General features: G+C 40.8%; 1 protein-coding gene across 5 annotated transcripts in view; it reads right to left on the reverse strand.

Moving 5' to 3' along the window:
* The window catches only part of GARNL3 (GTPase activating Rap/RanGAP domain like 3), a 57,184-nt gene that overhangs the window by 34,757 nt on the left and 6,024 nt on the right, over positions 1-16,403 (reverse strand). For 3 of the 5 annotated variants that reach the window (XM_075772643.1, XM_075772642.1, XM_075772646.1), the window contains exons 2-6: positions 7,877-7,946; positions 5,418-5,492; positions 3,861-3,960; positions 3,292-3,410; positions 2,431-2,495 (exon numbers count right to left, since the gene is read on the reverse strand). In XM_075772643.1, coding sequence (XP_075628758.1) covers positions 2,431-2,495; positions 3,292-3,410; positions 3,861-3,960; positions 5,418-5,492; positions 7,877-7,946 — 429 coding nt within the window. Of the gene's footprint in view, positions 1-2,430; positions 2,496-3,291; positions 3,411-3,860; positions 3,961-5,417; positions 5,493-7,876; positions 7,947-14,972; positions 15,275-16,403 lie in introns of those variants that run through there. The other 2 variants (XM_075772645.1, XM_075772644.1) reach the window with 1 other exon arrangement.

A 16,403-nucleotide genomic window follows, 5' to 3' on the forward strand; every position in this document is an offset into this window, starting at 1 on the left:
CATTATAGAAGGGCAAGCATACATTGCAACGTTAAACCACCGGCTGCAGTTAGAACGGGTTACAAAGGGAATTTTTCAGAGAGCCTCTCTTACATGGAATGTTTTGTGGAATATCCATTTCTTTCCCACAATACTAACCTCCCAGACTTCCTGAACTTCTTCTGAATTTTAAAAACAGAAATTACTAAGACCCTGCGTGGAGATTAGGTTTAAATTTACTGTATTTACTTATAAAGCACAGAGCTTTATTCCATCGCCCTTCACTTTGGCTTTATACATAATCTTTGTGAGCATTTTAGGAGGACTCAATAACCTATTCTAGTTTGTAAGTTTTTCCTCTCTCTCTTCTAAAATAATTCAAGGCAAGTCAAATGAAAAAGGAGCAGTTCTGTGTCAAATTCACACAACAAAGATCCACAAACAGAACAGAAAAAAAGTATTTAAATAAGAAGCAAGATCAACTGCCTAACTAAACAGAAATTATCTAACTTTCTTCCCCTAACTTGTGTTTCTGCATTTACTATAATTTTTGCCCATTTTTATCCCCCAGCATTAACTTATAGAACCGCGCAGCATGTCACGGAGTGCCAAATGCAGTTTGTCTGGGGCACAGTGAATAGGGAGGTCAAATCTGACGCACCTTTCCGTTACTGCTTATGCCAGATCACAGGCAGGACTTGCTTTAGTTCCTTTTGAAAGGGATTAAAACATTCCAATTAGTTTAGAAAAAGTAAGTTTATTAATGTAAACGAAATTCTTTCAGACAGTCTGTACCTAGATTCACACTGGCTGTGAACAGGGTGAATTGGTTTAAAAAAAAAAAAAAAAAAAAATCAATCAGGCCTGAGAGAAGGCTCAAGGACTGTAAAAGCAAAAGACTCAGGGAAGAGATTTTAGTCCAAGCCCAAGTGACAAAAGGAGATGACATTTATCCAGCTGATTGCTGGTGGCACAGACCCTGGGAGAAGTGGGGAACAAGGTCTGAAAGAAGTCTGCATTTTCCTCCATAGAATACCGAAGCATCACAGGGCAGAACACGTGAGGGCGTTTACTAAGAGTTACGACCCTAGCTAACAGAAGACAAAGTTTCTCCACCCTGGGATGCCGGACCAAAAACGTCTATGTGGGTGACAGCGGAGGTAGAGGCTGGGTTAGAAGGCGATGTCAGGAAGAGATATTTCAGCAACTGGCGGGCAGACGGGGAAGATCAGGTGCTTAGGCAGGTACAGCATCCGGTGCCGACAGCTAGGAGCACTGTTCAGGCCAGTGCTGTAGTAGTTGTAAGAGGGGACTTTCATCTTCTTCATCAAGATGAGCAAAGAGATCTGAAGTGTTTCCAACTCACCGTCTTGACACTCCAAACTAGAGACGCAGCCCAGGAAATCAGATTTAAGAAGTGAGGCTCAATGGCCTGCTAGCATCTGTGACAAATTCAGTGGTCTGGGAACTCCCGGGAATCCTGTGCAGTTGTAGGAAAATCCAGGTCTGGTGGTACTGACTTCACACCACAGCACATGCCCTGCTCCCAAACCCGCCTCTCCTATAGGCACTCGCAGAGTTATCCAGCGGACCGGTTTCAATCGAGCAAGAGTCTTTTGCTCGTACTCTATACGGATCAAAGGTGTTGAAGACCTGCAGACTGCCCGTTTATCCGATACGCACTACCTGTTCAGTAAATGAAGGCACTTTTTAAGGGTTTGTAGAGGAGGCAAAACGCAGAAGATGCATTTGAAGATGTTGTCAGTGAGGGATGTGAGAAAACACACCGTACGATTAGATCGTAAAAACCGCAGATTAAATCTGAACGAACACTTTGCAAACAGGTGCTCTGAAATTTCATTCGATCATAACGTTGAAAGAAATAGAAGTGGTGCTCACTTTATATTCTCTTCTGCCACAAAAGGCAGGACAGAGTACGAGCATGCCCATACGTACCGCCCGGGAGAAGGAATTTCCTTGGCTTCACTGACCGTGTGTATAAACACACCCGTGGTGAGACTGACATCCAAACAATCAGCTGAAGAAATAAATCCTGGTTTCTCCCGTTTGCTTCCTCCTGCTAGGGCCACGTAATAACCACCTCTCTAGTCAAAATCTGCTGTTCCTTAGGTCTGTTTATTGTCAATATAATTTAAAAAGATACTTTCAACCACTGCAGTTCCCAATAGCACCTATTTTCCAATTAACCTGGAAACAGTCTCTCTGCTGAAGAACAAGTGCTAAGAATTTTTCTCCATTTTAAGTTGTCACTTTGTCTATTCCAGAACAGGCTTTAAAACCACTTTTTGCTGCCTTCAATAATTAAGATTTGAAAACTTGTTTTTACCGTTTTTATAAATCTGTCATGAAAACCACGCAACACAGGCTTGATTTACAGTAAAAGGCATACAGACAAATATCTTAACTGATAACATATTTGTAAATACATACCTTAATATAGATTTCACTGATAATGTTTTTGTGGGACTATAAGGGAGAGATATTTTCTGAGTACCCTATAAAGAAAAAAAGCTAGGAGATATTACAGGACATACTGACTTTTTCTGTATATTCAAATAGGAATATAAGTTAAAAAAAAAAATAATCAAAGAACAAAACCATGCTAGTTTTACTTAGCCATATTTCCTACTGGCTTTGGAAAAAACCCAACTAACCAAATAACAAAAAAACCCCAACCAAACCTGAATGTGAAAAGCCATGGATGGCACAGAATTATTTTTTACTTATTGTTGACCAGCTTGGCATGTTCTATGAGGGCTGCTGAAACTAACAGACATTACAAACTATTTCTTTAAAAAGAAAAAAAAAGTAAACCAAAAGTGAACTGTGCATATAGCAGAGTTTTAAATCAATTGCTTGGATAAAAGACTCTTAAGGAATGTTAAGTGGAAAAAAATTAATTTATTAGACAATATTAGTGAAGTCAGTATCACATCTGCCTATTTTCTTAACGTTGTATAAGAAAATCCTAAAAGCAGGATAAAGTCATTGCCTAAATTGATTGCAGGACATAATCAAGAACAATCTACACACAATTCTAAAAATAACACAGTGTGGCAGGTAAGGACAACTAAAAAATATCTGGCATCATAAATTTCTGCCAGAAAGTTTAGTATAATGTTATCTACAAAGCTAGTTTAGTTTTATCTACTATGATAAAATTATATACTCTTCTTGTATAAAATGAAAAATATGTATTAAATACTGAAACTCAAAAGAGTTATATTACTATATCCAAACCAAACAAGCAAACAAAAAAATCAGAGCAGCAGTTAAATATTTGTTTCTTACTGTTTTTCTCCAGAGTATTGAATGGTATTGAGGAACGCGCTGATTATTTTCATCAGACAGTACAACAGACAGAAAGAAAGGGTTTTTCTCTGCATCCGTACCTATATAATTTTGATGAACTGTTAGGGAAAAAACAAGAAGCATTATCAACCGTAAAGAAGACACACATGCACGCTTGTGCGTGCACACAGACACACACGTGCAAGGAGAGACATCTGTATAAATGTGTAAGTATATGCATTCATATGTAAAAATATATACTTATCTACATAAATATGTATTTACATATAGATGTGTAAAAAACCCAAGAGACAGGAACAGCCTTCAAGGCCAAGAAGGTTTTCAAAATATCCCTTTTTGGTAGCAGGGGTTCTCCCGCTTACAGAAACCCATCCTCTGTCTTCAGGTTAAAAATACATGAAAAAAATATTTGTTTTCAATACAGGACAGAAAACGTATTAATAGTAAATTAATACCATATTTTTTTCCATATTTAAATAATAGCAATTCAAAGCTACACTGCATTTGCATTGAACAAAACTTGAATCCATTTGCAAAAAGATAATTACCTTTCCCTAAAAAATATTTGAAATACCATCTTGTATGATACTCTGGGTTTTCCAAATGCACGTCTGTTCTGTGCCATGTACCCGGAGTGTAGTCTGTATTCTGAAACAGAATTGGGATACTGTTAGATCAAATGCCAAGTGGAAAAAAAAAAAAAAAGAGAACATAAAATAGGCAAAAGCCAATCAAGAGCAGCTGATTCACCAGAAGAGTTTTAGCTGTACAGTGTTTTTTAAAAAGCAAAGAATTATTCTGAAGTCAGTTGTTGTGCACCTGGAATTAAAATTTTTTCTCTCTCCTTTCCCCTCCCCCCTTTTCTTTCTAATAATTACATTCTTTTCCTATTGTACCTACATTACGGGCAATAGCTCAGTATTCCATGGAAAAGAAGATATTTCAATGTGGAATTTGCAGACTAGTGTTTTTAAAACCTTAGAATAAATAAATTAACAAATAGAATTCTGCCTCCAGGTTTCATTTTCTCAGTTCTTCCCAAAACAATCTTCAAAGACTCCTCGCTAGACCAGAGCATGCTCTGGAAGTTCTTCAGCGTTGTTTCTGGATTGGCTGATTAAGATAAATTCGCAAGCATCCCTCACGTCCTTTTCCACCAAGAATTAACATATGCAGAGAAAAAGCCATTCTCCGTATCCATGCACCACGTGGCCATTCATCACCCTCTCAGAGAATTTTTCTGTGATACAAGCTAACCAGCTTTCGAACCGCATGCAAGCGAACTAAAAAGACGGCGTACAGGATAGGACCCCATAGAGACTCCATGCAGAAGAGTTAGACGGCTTTAAACTCTGCCTCAGTGCTGATGCACCCAGACGATCAGTAACAGTTTACTGGTCAAGACAAGCTTACCAAGACCTTATACGTATTTCAAAAATATGAGGTCTTCTTTCTTTTAATATTAAGACGGTATTGACAGCTGAGAGTTTTGCAAAGGAAGATAAAAAAATGAAATAGAAAGCTAAGCATCACTGGAGCAGTTGCAGGGACAGGCTGAGTGTTTAACAGCACAGGAACCTGGAGGGAATGACTCTCTCTAGGTCCACTCCAGCTTCCTTACCTCTTATTTAAAGATAAGCATAGCTGCCAAAAGAAAACTAAGGGCGAAGAAAAACGAAGCTATAACCTCATCACATGGAGGAATAAACTCAAAAGCACAAAGGTCAGCTTGAACGTAGTATCACCGGGACACCAACGTAAAGTGGTGAACTAGAGACTGCCAAGTGTTATTCAGAGGGTAAGACAGGTATTTTCCTTCTAACATGATCAGGTGAGCAAAATGTAACCAAAACTAAACGAAATATCAGTTTTCCCCTTAAAAAAAATAAACTGTCAATATTGCATACTCTTGAAAGAAAAGCTAAGCTAGACTTTGAGGGGAAAAAACCCACTATCTCCCTCTGAGATTCTTACATTCACATATTATTTAGCATTTTTCAAGTCCTCTTCCTTAGTAGTTGACTGCAAATACATCTTTCAGTGGTGAAGAATAACTAAAGCTGAATTACTTTTGCATCTTTCTATGACTATCTTCAGCCACTTACCTCACCAGAGGAGCCGTTTTCCACGCGGAACCGTCCAGCTCTTTGAATTGCTCCATCAGCATCACTAGATATAAGCTATAAGAGAGTTTAAGACAGATGTTCTAGGTCTAAAAATAGCCATATCATCAGCAATCAAAGCTTACTATGGTTTCTTCTTCTCCCAGGCATCATTTTACTACCCGCAGAGAAGGAATCAGCACAGCTATTACTAATTTGACTACAGATTTGGAATGCCCCAATTCTAACTCTAGGGAGGCATGAGGAGCAGAGCCATTCACTCTTCTGGTAGATCCCAGTACTAATTAGAAATTCTCCTGTCTCATATTTTGGCTACACCAACACACAAAATGCCTACAAAGGGACCTGTCGGCTTTCCAGGAACTGATCTTGAAGCTTCCTTCTTTCAAAACAATGGGTCTTACAGACACGGTGATTCTTGTCCTCTCAGCCTTACTAAGCCTAAAACTCTACTCGTTGGCAGTATTACTGGGAGTAGCAGTCTTTCACTGCATTTTATTTATTGATGTTTTCAGGTGATGGAGAGCAGCAAGAATCTCCAAACATAATACTCAGTGATGATACTGAACAACATAAGGTACAGGAGATGTCCTGGTCTGCTTCCAGTGCTAACATCAGAAAATACGGCTTGTTTCCAACTGAAGACTTCGACAGTTTCGTAAATACTCTGGAAGGACTGCCTGGTCTTTTTATAAGGAAATCCAGGGATTCCTAGGCACTGAAACTCTCTTTGTTGTTAAAAACGCTCTTGAGAAGTCAGTAAAACATAGGAGAACACGACAATTCTTATGTGTTCAGCAACACTGCTTAGGATCCCTACAACAGAAGGGGAGGAGAATGCTGCCAATGATAATGCACATTACTCCTCTCAAAACTGCAAAAAATGAGATTGTCACATATCATACCAAACTTATGAAATGGGATCTGAACAACAATAATGCAATGGTATATCATTCCTTGCTTCCCTCTATTGCTATCTGTGTTATTCTTGGATAATACTTTCTCTCTTTCCTTTGTGGAAGAGCTTTCACAACATTTTGAAGCTCTTTTTGCCCCTTGCTTTGAAGTGGTCTGAGGCTACGTCAGGAATAAACCAACATGGCAAAAACTCCAACACATCCTGCTGCCTTGCATAAACCGTAAGAGAAATTATATCGACAACGGGTTGTATTACACCAGTGGGAAACACACAGGAAAAAATGTTTAGGGCAGAGACAAAACAATTGTGTTGTAATAAATAAAAGGTGGAAATATTTGAGCAATTGAGATGCTGCTGTGGAAAATATTAAGCAAGAAATGTTCAATATTAAACATTTAGAAACTTTAAAGGGCAACAAGCACCTTTATATGTTTGTACTCCAAAAGAAAAAAAGACACACTGCCACAAAATGCTAGCAGAATTTTAAGAAAACCAATCAAAAGACAAAACCATTTGTAGTGAGCTTCCTGTGAATTTATAATTACCAATAAATTTTTATTTTCCAGCAAAAGAATCTAAGTACTAGTAATGAAAGAGCCTCTTAGCAGAAAGCCGTTCATTTTTTTAATTAAAACACCACAGGTAATACGTGGAATGTATAGAAAGAAAAGAAAGATATCTGGTGTTCTTGCAATGCTACTTCCAGCAACTAAGCCACCAATTTACACCTGATTTACATACATATTAATAAATATATTATCCAAGAACTTTGTATTACAACTACAGCTAGTGGAAAATTAGCAATTTCTTCCCATAGTAAGAGAGCTGGAGTTCAGTTTCTTTACCCCTCCTCACTTCTGTTTTCCTATAGCAAGTTTACGTAATTTCATTATGGCCTTGTATACAGAGCGATGCTATTTTAACTGCTGACATGCTGCTATTTTCACAGCAGAGAAGAAATTTATAAATGAGAAAAAAAATGAAGTGCCAACTTAATCTTTGAATTCAAAGATAATGCAGAATAACTGACAGATTTTAGGGAACAGTTTTCAACATCCTCATTCTGACTAGTTCTTTTAATTTTAAACCCTCACCCACTACTCTGAGGCATCTCCACATAAAACCACATACACACATATATATGTAGACATACAGTTTTAAACTCACATAATTGCAAGTACTTCATCGAATACTACCCTAATATTTTGCAATCTTCAGCTTATAAGAGGAAAAAAGGCTCAATTTCCATCTGGGGGTAAACATATTTATATAACACTTCCTGCCCCGTTATGATGGAATATTTATAAGTAAAGTAGTAAAAAGATTTCCTACCACAAGCCTAATCTAGCTGTTCTGAAGCCTCTTTTTATTACCCTATAACTTTCAAGTCCAGCTTAGAAAGCACATTTTCCAAACTAGAACATTGTTTTAATTTTTTTTTTTTTTTAACCTGGAAATGAAAAGGATTTGAGCTCTGCATTACAGCTCTGCTAAAATCAAAGGACAGGCTTTGTAAACTTACAAGCTCCACAGATCCGTAATGCTTCCTGCTAAACTCTCCACGTCTGCAACCCAGATCTTCAGAGACAGAGCTGGAATAGAAACGCTTCATCAGTGTACACAAGTCAACTGACCTTAGATCTCCTGCAACGCCACACGCCGTTATTAACAAATATCATTCCTGCTGAATAAACCCATTACTGCAGGGAACACTCCTTACAACGCGCACAATCTCTAGCAGCCATTGCAGTCTGGCTTTCGTATTACCCCCAGAGGAAAAGAAATGGCTGTGTCCTGACTGGAAGCAAAAGCTATGATTAAATTAAATATTTAGTCACAACGATCAGAGTTCCAAAGCGGGTGGTTGCTTATAACCACGTTTGAAATCTGCGGTTAATCTAAGGGAAGAAGAACCTACAGTAAACTTAATGCCTCAAATAGGACAACTGCACTATGCTCAATAACCTCACACTCAGTACGTTGCTACTGGTTTTTTTCAGAGAGTCTTTTTTTAGGCTACACACAAAGAGAAACTAAGCAATTACTTTAATTCAAAAGCATAAGGAAAGAACAGCATTTCATAGGTTTCCCCCCCACCAACCTTAACAAGGATAAAATTATCAAGCAAGCAAAAGCAATCCTAGACTGCGAAGTTCAAAATCTACATGCATTATCATATATATACCATGACATCACTACATGCTTCGTGAGGTCAAAACAGAGAGCAAACACCTCCTCTAACTATAAACACTAAGCCTCCTGCCTTTGCAATGGGAATATATGTGCTGCAAATACAAGCTAAATAAAGATGTAGATGCAAATTTAACATAACCTTTGATTACCCAATCTGTACCACGGCTAGCAGCTCAATCCCTCCATCATATTCCAAACTTACAGTTCATCCTTCAGTCAGAAGTAATGAAAATAAAGTAATTTAATTTTAATGGAAAAAACCAAAACAAGACACCTTCCATCCAGCAACAAGAGATGAAATGTTCTGAGAATTATCAGTACTGTAAATTGCAATGTTACATCAATAAACAGAAGAAATGACTAAATTTTAATGCAACATCCTTGCATGTCCTTCTTGACTGTGGGAGATACTGTGACACTGGACTCTGAAACATTTTGATTTTTAGACAGCTTTTCTATTTGGATTTGTATTTAGAAGTATTTAAAATTCATGATTCGTGATTCATATTTCTGAGTTCTATCCACTTGGATTCCATGTCTTCACCCAAGGAGAAGCAATACAAACAAGACACATCTAATAAAATTTTAAAGCTCACCAAAATAATTCTAGTATTTGCTTCCAGTATGTAAACTATGCAGGAAGGATAAGAACACAACAATAATAGCAATTTTAAATGACCCACACACTGAAGCTGGAACATTAGCTGCTGCAACAACAGAGCTGCCTTTCCAACCACGCGAATAAAAGCTTTGGATGACACTATTGCTTCTGGTAACGCGTATACCCCGTACTTTCTCGGTCGGTTGCCTTTCAGCCAGAATCCCTTGTCACGCACACGCATTCGTACTGCTTCCCAAGCACAAATCACCTTCTACAGCCAGTCTGAGCCCTGAAGGCAGTGAAGCCACAGTCTGTGCTCTGACACCTATGGGGGCACGTGCATTAGATGTAATTTTTACAAGCTCCAGAACAATCACCGCGTTGAAAGTATTATGACCCAAATACAAATACAATTATTTAAGCTTTCAGCTTGTGGTTGCCTGCACAATGAACTTATGTTTGACTGGGGCCAGTTATTAATCTTAACTTTCCTGAGAATCGGCATGAAGTACCTTCCAGGAAAACAGTAAGTTCCCACATCGGGAATCTGCACAGCAGAGATGGAAAAAGTCTGTGATACGAGAAGGAATCGGGCTTGGGTCCTGATCTAAGAGCCCTTGTCATCAAAGCAGCTACAATTTGATCTTACTTACGATGTGCTGTTTGTGGACGTAAGTATTTCAGAGCCTTACCATATTCGAGATCCAAAAAAAAAAAAAAAAAAAAAAAAAAGAAGTTAAAGTCTGCAGTTCAAACAGCTTATACTCTAATTGAAAGTAACAACAACTCCTCCTTTTTCCCCACAGCAGGACAAAAAGTAGACACAGACAAAATGAGAAAAGAAATGGTATTAAAAACTTAGAGATACATAAATTATACATGACCCACAACAAGAGTCAGTTCCAGTGAGTAAGGCTACTTCGGGTTGCTACCTGAAAAAAGCATGCCCTGAAGACGGAATTTTCAAAGTTTGCAGTGCTACAGCTCTATCTATCTTTTCACATTTGTGACACTGAGAATTTTCACAGCCTTATCAACTGGACAAAGATGAAACAATCTCAATGGAGACCAAGAGAAGAAACTGTTCCTAAGTCAGGACGTCTGAGCATCCAGAAGTAGGTTCAAAGCTTAAGCGATCACACACCACGAGGACTCCACGTCCAACACTTCTACCCACCTACCACTACTGCTGTTGGACCTTTGAGCGAACCTTGCCACGCAACGCTGTCGTGCTGTTGCACAGAAGTTGTAGCACACCGCAACATCTACAGCTCCTTCTGAGCCTACAACACAGAGAAGATGGCTCAGAGTGGCAAAAAGACTGAATGGACCTGTTGAGCTGCACATTTTACAAGAATAACAAAAAAAAAACCCCAACCAAAACCCCAACTTCTGTTAGTTACCTTCTGCTTTATGTGGGTTTGCAGCAATAATTGACAGGCTCATTCAAAGTGTATCTGGACAGTCTCTTTTCATCCTACTCCTACATGCCATTTACAAGGAAATAATGCATATTTTACGTTTTATTGCAAATGCATCATCTTCTTCCAACTTTCCATCATCTGAAGGGAAGTGTTAAAAAGCCAAACTTTACTTCAGTATGGTTCGCGGTAAAGAAAAATTCTGAAGCTCGTACTCGCGAGTTCTCATCTTTTCTTTCAGAAGGAAACACACATAAATCTGGCTAACAAATGTTCTATGCAGTTATTAAGACTGGGTAACATAAAAGTATTTCAAGATTAGCATCGATACAGACAAAAATAAAGACATCAGATTGTTTTTCCCCTTCCAGACAGAGCAAAGAGTTCCCAAGTTTAGTTTTGTACGGGCTGAAAGTGATCCTTTGCCTCTTCACACATCTCAGAGAGAATTTGGAAAGTTCAGATAAAACCTAAAAAATAATAATGCATCGAATGCAATTTTTACAGTTCCTGCATTTTGAGATACACATGAAATTTGGCAGGTGCTTCATGGAACAAAGGGAGTGCTTCATTTGCAATATATTGTAAGGTATTGTAGGGGTTTTTTTGGGTTTGGTTTTTTTTTTTTACTTGTACAGAAAAATCAGGTAATCATGGTAGTGCTAGCATTTTCTTTGAGTGCTACTTTTGTTCTACAAAATTCATTTTTGCGGATAGGTGTGCTAGTTGCCTTAGAAACCACCGTAAAGGCAGTTCCGATCAAAGGACACTTGTCACCGTCAGTACCGGTAGCAGAACGTTATGGAAACAGCAGTCAAGAGACTGCTTTGCTGTCGCTGAGCTCTGAAATTCAGTCTTTGATCATATGAAGAAATGTAAGATGATAATTTAAGGAGTGGGAAAAAAAAATAAATAAAAATGATCCAACAACAGTCACTAGCACAATAAATCTTTTCAAGTCTCGGGAAAGCCAGGTGACCATTTTGTGTGTCTGACATCTGGACAACTGCAAACACAAATATATTACAAATTAAAAAGTCACCACAAAGAGCATCTGGCCTACTGTGCTTTGAACAGAACCATCTCCGCCCGGATGATTTTTAGAGACTGTCATCAGATCATGCAATAGGTCCACAAAGCAGGAAAAAAAGCAAGCTGAGGTTTATAAAACTGAACTACTTTCTGCCTTGTGGCAAAGCTAACCTCAAAATGCATGAAACTAGAGAAAAACGCCATCTCGTGAATGACCTGCATGATACACCCAAGGAGTTATGACGGCATTTTAGAACCATATACACACACACAAACTAAGTCCTATACCTTAATCTGGTGATATTTCAGCCGAGTGAAAGTCAAACTCTATCAGGAAAAGCACGCCAAGATCTGAGCACGTTAATCCTGCAGATAAAGCCAGCAGCTAACAAAAAGCTTTAGAAAATACAATATGGAAAAAGTATTCAAAATCAAACATTGTATAACTAAGAAATGGATATAGGTATAACACACATGAATGCACGGGTCATCGAGTTAAAGGAGGACACAACATGAAAGCCATTGATTCAGAAATACAAAAAGTCAAAACATATATTAAGGTATATGCCTGGCAGCCCATGTAAACAGCCTGGAAAGTAATGTCCAAAACATGGTGGCAGAATTAAGAGCAGACCAGATACACTGGTCTGATCTTAATTAAGATCATTAAGATACAGCCCAACAACAACTACTGCAGTAACATTTCCCAGCCAGAGAGTCACAACAGAACAAAAGTAAGGTGCAGAGTAAGTCTGAGTACTACCATACAAATCTTTTTTTTTTTTTTTTTCCCCTCACCATGGAAAAGATGATCGTCCTCCACACTCTGTCAGGCTACTCAACATCGCTTCTAGCAAAGTTCTGGAGGCTGATTAGCCCAAAGAAAGGTTCACCATAAAGACTCCCTGATGCCCACGAGACAGAGGATGCGAAAGGGGACCATCTGATCCACAAACTGACGGTTTACCTACACTTGCAAACACAAAGCTCTTCACAACTGGTGCGATGTCTACCAAATTATATTCTCTATCACATTAATATATCCTCTACACCAGATTCTCCAAAAAAACCCTTTTGATCTACACGATCCCAGCATGGTTATTAGATTTTTTTTTTTTTTTTAGCATTTCCATAATGACAAGCCATAAAATAGCTGCCTTTAGGAGGCACTCCAACATAGTCCAACATTTTCCATTTCATCAGCTTTGCTGGCCACAGAATGACAAGGAGCAGGGCTTTTTCCGAGTTCTGTCCCTGCACGACGGACACAATGATAAGCATGCAGACAGTAGCCAACAGCAGTAGAGGTGAAATAATAAGGAGACAGCACCACCACATTCTGCAAGGGAACCGGCAGAGGCTTCGCACTACTGTTCATCGGGTCCCTGGAAGAGTTACCGCAACACCGTGGCCAACCCTCAGTGCAATCCCAGTGTCACAGACACCTATGGCGACACAGGTGAAAAAGAAAGACGTGATATCCATGCATGCCTTGTAGGGTGAACCCACGGGGCTCCATTCCAGCCTGAATACCTGAATACCCTGCTAAGGCTACAGAGATTCAGAGATGCGGCGAGAGAGAGCATATTGATCAAATGATGCAGAGAACACCACGACCAAGTAAGTTTAATGGGAGAAATAATCTATTTTCTTAGATTACACGATATAAATGGAAAACACAGACAAGCTCAGAAAAAAGCATAAAGAACAGTTTATGTACCTGAAGGATTTATGCTTCTATCCTCTCCACAAACTAGATTCCAACAATTTATGAAAATACATTGCCTCACAACAAACCACACCCTTTGGTATCAAAAGCATTTTTCTGACACTGCTCTCATTATTTAAAAGCCAGGCGTATATCTGAGCAAAATGTTGATTAAAACAATAGCGTTTTAATATTCTTATCCATTTGCGCCCCAATTCAAAGTACGTAAAACATACCTAACTGTCAAGCATGCTAGCAGTCCTTTTAAAAATCTGAATTATACCGAACAGCTAATCTCTGCTTCTTCTCCATCTACTTCGTATCGCACTTCTACTTCATATCAAATACTTATAGCAGAATCTCACACCAAGAAAAATGTTACACAGACAACCTCATGAAAGTTAAAGCATCTTAGTCTCAATTTATGCATAGGTAAGATTTATATTATCACGCTATTTGCATAAGCACCCATATTCCCCAATGAATTCCAGCCTGCCTACCTCTCTGGCTCTCCATTCTTGGTTACCACCAAGATTTGTACTCATCGACTCTCTGACATATCACATCATCTAATTTAAAAAATATGCTGTGATTAATACAAGCTTCTCTTATTCATTTTCTTCATGGGGTTACATCCTTCCTCAGTCCTGACCTGATCTATATCAGAAAAACACTGCTGCTCCAGTTATGCCAGTTTTAAAAGAGTTTTCATCCTATTAAGATGAACTTCCAGCACTGAAATACTTAGGTTAGTTTTCCAGTGGCTCAGACCAGTTTGGCTTAATAATTTAAAATGTACTTGTATTGCAAAGTGTTTTAATATAGCTGAGCCTTTATTCACATTTAAAAAAAAAAAAAAAAAAAAAAACCCCAAACAAAACCCCCAAACCAAACAGCAGCTTATACGCATCTGCGCGGCACTCAGGGTGTATCCCACCTCCCTCTCCCCTCTGTCTGGGAGCGCAGGTGCTGTGGGACAAACGGACAGTAGCGAGGATGAGGAGACAGGACCAGCTTCCTCCCGTTTCAACACAAGCTCCTACAAACTTTTAACTCCAAGTCGAACAACAAAGCAAGTTTTAACACACTTGCTAATCTAAACTTAGCCACGTATTTTTAGGATCCGAGTGCCAAATCACAATTTTTGCCTTTGAGGAGCTTGACACTCGAAAGCAGTTTGCTGGGGGGCAGTTTGCAGACTGCACCTGCGTGATCACGACGACGCGGCTCCCGGCCTCCCCGTTCTCCTCACCGCCTACACCTTCACTTGCCACTACGGGCTAATCCGTGTTCACGGCAGAGGTACGAGCGCGCCCAGCACCCGGGTACCTGCAGTCACCATCCCAGCGGTATCTGCGGGCACCAGCCTAACGCCGAACAAGCTGCGAAATCGACTCCGAGACGCTCGTCGGGCTCCGCCCACGCCACCTGCAGCAGCCCCCGGGGGAGGGAGGGAGGGAGAGAGGCGGCCGCAGCTCCGGGACTCCCGCCGCTCCGCTGCCCGAGGGCCAGCCGACCTCTCCAGCGCCGCCCGGCCCGGCGCCCCCCCCCCCTCAGCCCGCCCCGCGGCCGGTGGAAGCACAGCACCGCCTCTCCGCCATGCACAGCGCGGGCCCGCACCGCATCGCGCCCCGCCCGAGCTCGGCCCCCGTCTCCGGTATACCGCTGAGTGAGGCCGAGGAACCGGGTGGAGGCCGCCTCTGCGCTGCTCAGCTCCATGCGGGCGGCCAGCCGGAGGCCTCGCTCCTCCAGCGTCGCTCCCGCGGCTCCGTCCCGCGCGGGAGAAGCGACGGGAGCTCCGCGCACACATCCCGCTACCCCGGCGCACGGCCGCCCCGGCCCGTGAGCCACTCAGGCTCCGCGCCGCCGCCAAGGCCCGCCGGGAGCTGTAGTCCCGGGCTGCGAGCGAGCGGCCCGTCCTCCGTAGCCGGGAGCAGAGCTCCGCCCGGAGAGCGAACGGGTCCTGCGCCCCCACACAGCCGGGGGGCTGAGCCGGCACCGCCCCCAGAGGCCGGGCCCGGGGCAGCGCCCCTCGCGAAGGCCGGCGCGGTAGACACGGGGAGGCAGGGAAGCTGGCTGCCGTGCAGTCGTTATCTCGGAGCTGGTTGCTATTTAATAGGAGCAAACCCCTTTGCCAGCTCTTCATCCACCTGTGGTCTCTGCTGCATTCTAGAAGTCAGGCTTAATGCTACTACTGTTGCATCAGCAAATTCATCGCAATTGAGTCTTAAACGATCTCTGCTTGCGTGACTCCAGAAGACTAACGCGTAACAAACCAGCAGCACTTTCAAGTGTGTGAAGCTCTTCCCTCCGTCTTCTCCTTCTAGACACAGACACACACTATTGCTCTCTGCCTTTTCAGGAGGTAAATGTACTCTGTGCTTGTCATATGACATAAACCCTGGGGTGAGGGTTGAACTCCCACACTGGGAATCAAAGCATGGCAAGGTGACCAAAAGTATTTTGACTGCGTGAAGACTTCTTTTAAAACTTTTCAGTAGGAGTTGAAACCAATATTGCAATCAACTATTATGACTAAAGATGAACCAATGTTTTGCTAGAGTAACAACTTGCATCTTGGGTAATCATAACTTGGATGACTGTATTCTGCTTAGACAAATTTCTTCAGTAATTTCAATTGCTTGTATGTTTTGCAATGAACTGCACTGCGTTACTACGTGTTATTAAATACTGCAGCCACCCATGTAGCAAACTGTGATTAGTTACTACATGGTGTGATTGTGTGTATATTCTTATCTTTCTTTACAGCAATTATTACAAAATAGTAACTTTGGGTAATATACTAAAACTCTACTTTGAGGTTTGAATTTAATGAAAAGCTTCTCTAGTGTTAAAAGACAGTTCAATTCTCAGAATTCGTATCATTCTGGGTCTCTCTGTTTATTCTGTCAGCCACCAGAAAACGAAGAGTGACACAAGAGGGCAAAGGACACCCATTACGCAGCAGAAGCCACCAAAGAGCAACTTTTAATTAATGCTCATCGGGGCTGGACTCAAGCTAGCGATGTACTGCTGAGGAATTGTCAGGCATTAGCCTTGCCTTAAAGAATTCAGACAATGTAGAATGCTAAAG

This window comes from Balearica regulorum, chromosome 20, assembly GCF_011004875.1.
Source record: "Balearica regulorum gibbericeps isolate bBalReg1 chromosome 20, bBalReg1.pri, whole genome shotgun sequence".
Lineage (NCBI taxonomy): Eukaryota > Metazoa > Chordata > Aves > Gruiformes > Gruidae > Balearica > Balearica regulorum.